The 6,226-nt window shown below is 46.2% G+C and overlaps 1 protein-coding gene across 1 annotated transcript in view; it reads left to right on the top strand.

The window, feature by feature from the left end:
* Nucleotides 1–583: 583 nt before the first annotated feature.
* Nucleotides 584–6,226, top strand: part of LOC149437408 (uncharacterized) — a 47,063-nt gene continuing 41,420 nt past the window's right edge. Inside the window, exon 1 of the mRNA XM_089660949.1 lies at nucleotides 584–2,648. Coding sequence (XP_089517075.1) covers nucleotides 2,309–2,648 — 340 coding nt within the window. The 5' untranslated portion in view covers nucleotides 584–2,308. The remainder of the gene's footprint in view (nucleotides 2,649–6,226) is intronic.

The raw sequence follows: 6,226 nt of genomic DNA, 5'->3' as shown, positions 1-6,226 counted from the left end.
AAGGAAGGGGTGGATGGGTGAAAGGAAGGGAAGGGATGGGAGGAAGGGAAGGGATGGGTGGAAGGAAGGGGGAGGGGTGGGTGGAAGGAGGGGTGGGTGGAAGGGAGGAAAGGAGGGGTGGGTGGAAGGGAGGAAAGGAGGGGTGGGTGGAAGAGAGGGAGGGAGGGGGGGAAGGAAGAGAGGGAGGGAGGGGTGGAAGGAAGGAATAGGTAGAAGGAAGGGGTGGGTGGAAGGAGGGGTGGGTGGAAGAAAGGGGGATAGGTGGAAGGAAGGGAGGGAGGGTGGAAGGTATGAACAAAGGGGTGGATGGAAGGGAGGGTGGAAGGAAGGTGTGGGTGGAAGGGAGGAAGGGGTGGGTGGAAGGAAGCAAGGAAGGGAGGGTGGATGGAAGGAAAGGAGGGGTGGATGGAAGGAAGGAAAGAGGGTAGGAGGGGTGGAAGGAAGGACTGGGTGGGTGGAAGGAAGGGAGGGGTAGGAGGGAGGGAGGAAATGAGGGGTTAGTGGAATGGGGTTAGGGAGGAGCTGGTGGAAGGAAGGAAAGGAGGTGGGTGGTTGGAAGGGAGGGAGGGGTGGAAGGAAGGTAGATTGGACTCACATGCTCATTCAAATGCATCAGAGCTGTCAGCTACTGTGTTCAGTTTCCCACCCACACCTCCTCTGAAGCTGTACGGACTGGAGTGTGGGCGGGAACTGGGGGAGGCAGAGCAGATCCAGCCTCTCTCCCTTCTTCTGCTATTGGTGCGGAGGATGGAGGGAGGGGCTGGGCTGAGTGGAAACCTTCACATGGGGACATTCAGGCCTGGACTGGCCATAGGGCACACCGGCCATTTGCCTGGTAGCCTGGGGCTGCCCGGTGCGTGGCCTGTCGATCACCGGGCTGTAAAGCAAAAGCTATGCAGCTGTGCCTTTCCCGGCTCTCCCTCCCCACCGAGATTTAATTTGGGACCAGCACGTGGCGTGGATGTGGACATACCACCTGAAGCTCCAGATTGATGTCCCACCCTTCCAATGGTCATTGACACCTCTGTGTAATCAGCAAGAGCTGATTGATGATAGGTTGTCTGTGTGCTGGATAGTGAAGAGGTATCTGGCAGCTATCTCGTGCATCCCACACAGCTGATCGTGGTGGGATGGTGGCCCGGGCGGGTATCTGTCATTGGCAGTCACTGAGCAATGAGCTGTATGATGGAGGTGGATCTTCTCCTCCAGGTGAGAGCACAGCAGTGTGTGTGTGTGTGTGTATGATCCGGGCTGATCTTCCTGAGGATAAAGGTGTGCACAGCTCAGAATTTGTCTGCACATGTGTTTTTTATTACCTTTTTTACATTATTTAATTACATTTGTTTACACATTGTGTATTGTTTGATATCAGGGCGCCATACTGGACTCATTTTGAAGATCTGATGTGGAAGACAACACTGTCATCAGTTCTTCCTGAGATGCTTGATCTGTGTTCAGGGATATAAAAATCCCTGACCACCACTGATATAGACATTCCCGACCACCTCCTTCATCAGGGATATAGACATCCCCGACCACTACTGAAAGACATTCTCAACCACCTCCTTCATCAGGGATATAGACATCCCCGACCACTACTGAAAGACATTCTCAACCACCTCCTTCATCAGGGATATAGACATCCCTGACCATCTCCTTCAGCAGGGGTATAGACATTCCTGACCACCGCTGATATAGACATCCCCGACCTCCTCCTTCATCAGGGAAATAGACATCCCTGACCTCCTCCTTCATCAGGGGTATAGACATCCCTGACCACCTCCTTCATTCTACACCTCCTCATTCTATCAGCAGAGTAGGAGGTGGGAGGAGCTGGACAGGGACACACAGGAAGCAAAGTGGGGTGCGCTGCCCCCCTGAAGAACGTCAATGCCCCCCTGAAAAATGCCACCCAAGGCAAATGCCTTGTTTGCCTTGTGGTAAATACGCCCCTGGGTAAAGCATGGTGTCAGCGCAAACATGGTTTGAGCAGCCATATCTTGGTGTTCTGCAGGCCCCATCATCACCTTGAACAGTAGAGTCACTGCCAGCAACTAGGTACTAATGTTAGCAAACCATGTACACCCCGTGGTGCAGACATTGTTTCCCGAAGACCGCAACATTTACCAAGACGATAATGCTCCAATTCACACAGCTGGTGAGCTTGCTGACTAAGTCTTGCACCTTCCCTGTGCGCACTACTGTCGCCGGACCTCTATCATAGAGCCACTGTGGTCAGTGGGCAACGTTCGGGCTTGTTTTCCTCCTCCAGAAAAAATATGCGCAAGTAGCCTTTAGTATAGAAATAATGAATAATTGTGTCTTTCCTTGTACAGTTAAACCGCAGACGAGGCTGAGCTATGATCAACAGATTGAAGATGGAATCACGGGATCTGTCCGTTGTGAAGTCAGCAATTTTTACCCAGAAGCTGTGAAGATCCGATGGGTTAAATCCAGTAAAAGTAACAGGAACTCATCTTTGGAAAGAGATGTGTGTGCGCTATTCAGGAACAGCGATGGGACATTTAATGAGACCAGTGTGCTGACTGTGGAGCCGACTACAGACGCTGAACCCGGAGATGTATTATTCTGTATTGTCAGCCACAGATCCCTGGAGGAGGAAATTATTCTCAGCTTTACCATGCCAAGTAAGTAGCCTTAGAATAGGATATCAGCAGAATTCGGCTCCGACTGCCTTCCGCAAATCCCAGATCTTTCAGATTAGATCCAGAGATTTCTCAGTGTGATGTTTCCAAAATACAAAATACTTGGGCTGCATTCACTCCCCAGGAAAAGTGTTTACAAGCAGTTTTGGAGTGTTTTTTTTTTTTTTTTACCCTGTATGGTTTTTTTTTTTTTTTCAGATGTATTCAGGCTTGGGCATTTTTTTTCAGCCATTGGAAAGCTAGTTACTAGGAGGAGGAGAAGGTTATTTTATATTTTTAAAAAATCATTTTCAGGCACTCCCACCGAAGTCTAGACATGTACAGAACAAAATCATTAGTTTTGTTTAGTTTCGGATCAATTTGTTAAGTTATTATTATTATACAGTATTTATAAAGCGTCAATAGTTCGCTCAGCGCTGTACATTACAAAGGGGGACAGAAAATGCAACAGTACAATAACAATACAATGTGATACACCATTTCATTTTGTTGCATTCATAACGAAATTTGTTTCGTTTATTCGCTTTCAACCAATTTTTCCCAAAGGATTCGAACTGAATTAAATTGGAATAAAATTCATAATTGAAAATATTTAATCGATCCAAATTCATTGTGAAGAATAGCTGGTTCTATTCAAAATTCAAATTTCAGAAGATTGCTATTTTTTTTCCTATTCTATGGTATATTTTTTTCTTTCTATTCTTTTATTTTCTATTTTATTTAGTTCTATTCTATACGATTATATTCTTTATGAAATTTGAAATACAGCTATATTCTGTTCTAGTTTATTCTATTCTATTTTTTTAAATTCGGATTTTGGAAGACAACTATAGTCTATTCTTTTTCAAATTTGAATTTCAGAAGATGGCTATACTCTATTCTAATTTTTTCCATTCTATTATTCTCTATTCTAGTCTATACTCTTTCTTTATTTTCTATTCTTTTTGTTGGATGCAGTAGTGTAAAGCACACCACCACTGATCCATAAAAACATAGATGAGCGAGTTTGGGGTGGAAGAACTTTACTGGCCTGCACAGAGTCCTGACCTCAACCCCAGAGAACACCTTTGGGATGAATTAGAGCGGAGACTGCGAGTCAGGCCTCCTCCCCCGACATCAGTGCCTGATCTGACAAATGTGATTCTGGAAGAATGGTCCAACCTTCCCGTAGACACCCTCCTAAACCTTGTGGACGGCCTTCCCAGAAGAGTTGAAGCTGTTATAGCTGCAAAGGGCGGGGCCAACTCAATATTGAACCCTACAGACTAAGACTGGGATGCCTTTAAAATTCATGTGCGTGAAATGGCCGGCGGCCCAATACTTTGGGCAATATAGTATATCTTCTCAGATGCTTAAATTCCAAATGACTTCTTGGAACACCCCGTGCTTCTATACACTGCTAACCAATAGGCGTGTCTGTACACCTTTACCGGATGCGCTCTCACCTGATATATATGACCAAACCACTAGGGGAGGTCATAAATGGCATGTGCCCCTTATATGGACTGATGTCTTGTGTCCAATGGGCATAAATCTCCTCCTCTCTGTTAGCTCTCCTCCTCCATCAAATATGCACCTAAAACACATGATCAAAACAGTGCTTTATCCTTATAAGACATTTATTGATAAACAATATCCAGTTTTCCACTCACGTGTGTTGTATTAAAGTGCGTCTTGTAAAGTAACTCCAATATGATACTCCGAATGGTACGGTTCCTCCAACCACTACTGTGCAGCCAGCTGTATCACACTCTCCTGTCCTACGAGGGAAGTGGAAGAGGAACGAGGAGGATTCTGCTATCAGGGGAAGAATCCCTAAGTACGGCTGTATTGGGAGGCTCATGGACAACAGAGAAAGTTAGCGTAGGAGAGGAGCTTTGATGTCACAACGTTCGTAAGACAGCTGGCTACACACAAGCGGTTGGAGGATCCGTGTTCGAAGTATCATATTGGAGTTACTTTACAAGTTGCCGGTGAGAGCAGATCCGGTGAAGGTGTACAGACACACTTATGGTTTGCAGTGTATAGAAGCACGAGGTGTTCCAAGAAGTCATTTGGAATTTAAGCATCTGAGAAGATATACAACTATATAGGACTATCAGCACATGGACACATATTAAGAGACGTTTATGTTGCTTGATTTGGTTTAAATCATAGGTGAAGAGCGGCACTTTATTAATGCTTAAAACCTTTATCCCCTGTTTAAGTATCTGGCATGAATTTTGAGGAGTACTCCACACAGACCTTATATCAGACCCTTATCCAGGCTGGCGGTTAGGAAGGGGTTAATTTTTCCCCTCGGATGATCTGGGAGACCCTTCAGAATTCTGGGAGCACACAATGAAAACCAGGAAACTGAGGCTCTTAATGTGCTCATTTAATGGTAGGGTGAGAAGGAATTAAATACAGACAGTTAAGGGAGGATGTCCCTCCATCCAATCAGATTATTACAACCAATATTAATTCAACCAATCAGAACATCATTAGCTAGAAATATTCCATTATATGATCTCATTCTAATAGTTGTTGTTATGTAAAAATGCTGTGGTGTGCAGGAATCCAAAGTTCAGTATTTGTAAATAGCGTGATATTAACAATTATGGGACTAGGTTGTCATGACCCACTAGAAATGTGAATAAACAGTGGCTAGAATAAAACATTCAGTATTGATTGGACCAAAGTTCTCTATCTGTGAGGGAGAAATTAAGTGCTGACATTAATTATTAAAAGTAGCTTTTAGACAGGAATAAGAGATTAACCTTTTCCCCCACACTGGCCAGCAATGGAGGGGACTGGCAGTGTGCATATGCCCCCTCCCTCCTCCTGAACCATATCTGGCAATATTGCCTCCTCCCCTACAAGACAGATTGCCTCTAGGTTGATGGGGACAACAAGCAGAGCCGGAGCTACCACTAAGCAAACTAGGCAGCCACCTAGGGCACACAACCTCCTAGGGAAGCAGCCAAGGCTGCTGGTATCCATACTCACTGCCATGGCTGGATCTAGGGGGTTGCTGGGACAGGCTACCCCCCCCCCCCCCGGATTTTAGTTGTGGTCCCCCCAGGCTGGTCTTTCCATGGGCACTGTGCCTGGCTGCTAAGTGTTAAAAGGAGAAGGGGGGTGTTGGTTAAGGTGGGAGAATTTAATGCTGGGAAGGGTAACTTGGAGGGGTTTTGCTAGAGGAGGGATATGGGGGAATTTGTCCTTGGTGGGGGATTCAAGGAAGAGGATTGGTGCTGGGAGGGGGGATTGGGGGGATTTGTTTTAGGAAATGGGATTGGGGGTGGGGGAATGTATGTGTAGGTGGGTTGATTTGTGATAGGACGGGAGATTTGGGGGGAATTTGTGCTGGGGGGGGGATTTATACTAAAAGGGGGGATTGTGCTAGGAAGGGGGTGGGGGTGGTATTGGGAGAAATTGTGCTAGGAGGGGGGGTTCGGGGGGGATTGTGTTAGGAGGGGAAATTTGTGATAGAAGGTGGGATTGAAGGGGAGGGGATTTGTACTAGTAGTGGGGTTTGGGGGGGATTGCGTTAAGAGAGGGGATTTATGAAAGTGGGG

Source organism: Staurois parvus, unplaced genomic scaffold (genome assembly GCF_062004578.1).
Source record: "Staurois parvus isolate SC_StPar_1 unplaced genomic scaffold, SC_StPar_1.0 ptg001293l, whole genome shotgun sequence".
In the NCBI taxonomy this organism is placed as follows: domain Eukaryota; kingdom Metazoa; phylum Chordata; class Amphibia; order Anura; family Ranidae; genus Staurois; species Staurois parvus.
This window is presented reverse-complemented; position numbering and strand designations above follow the sequence as displayed.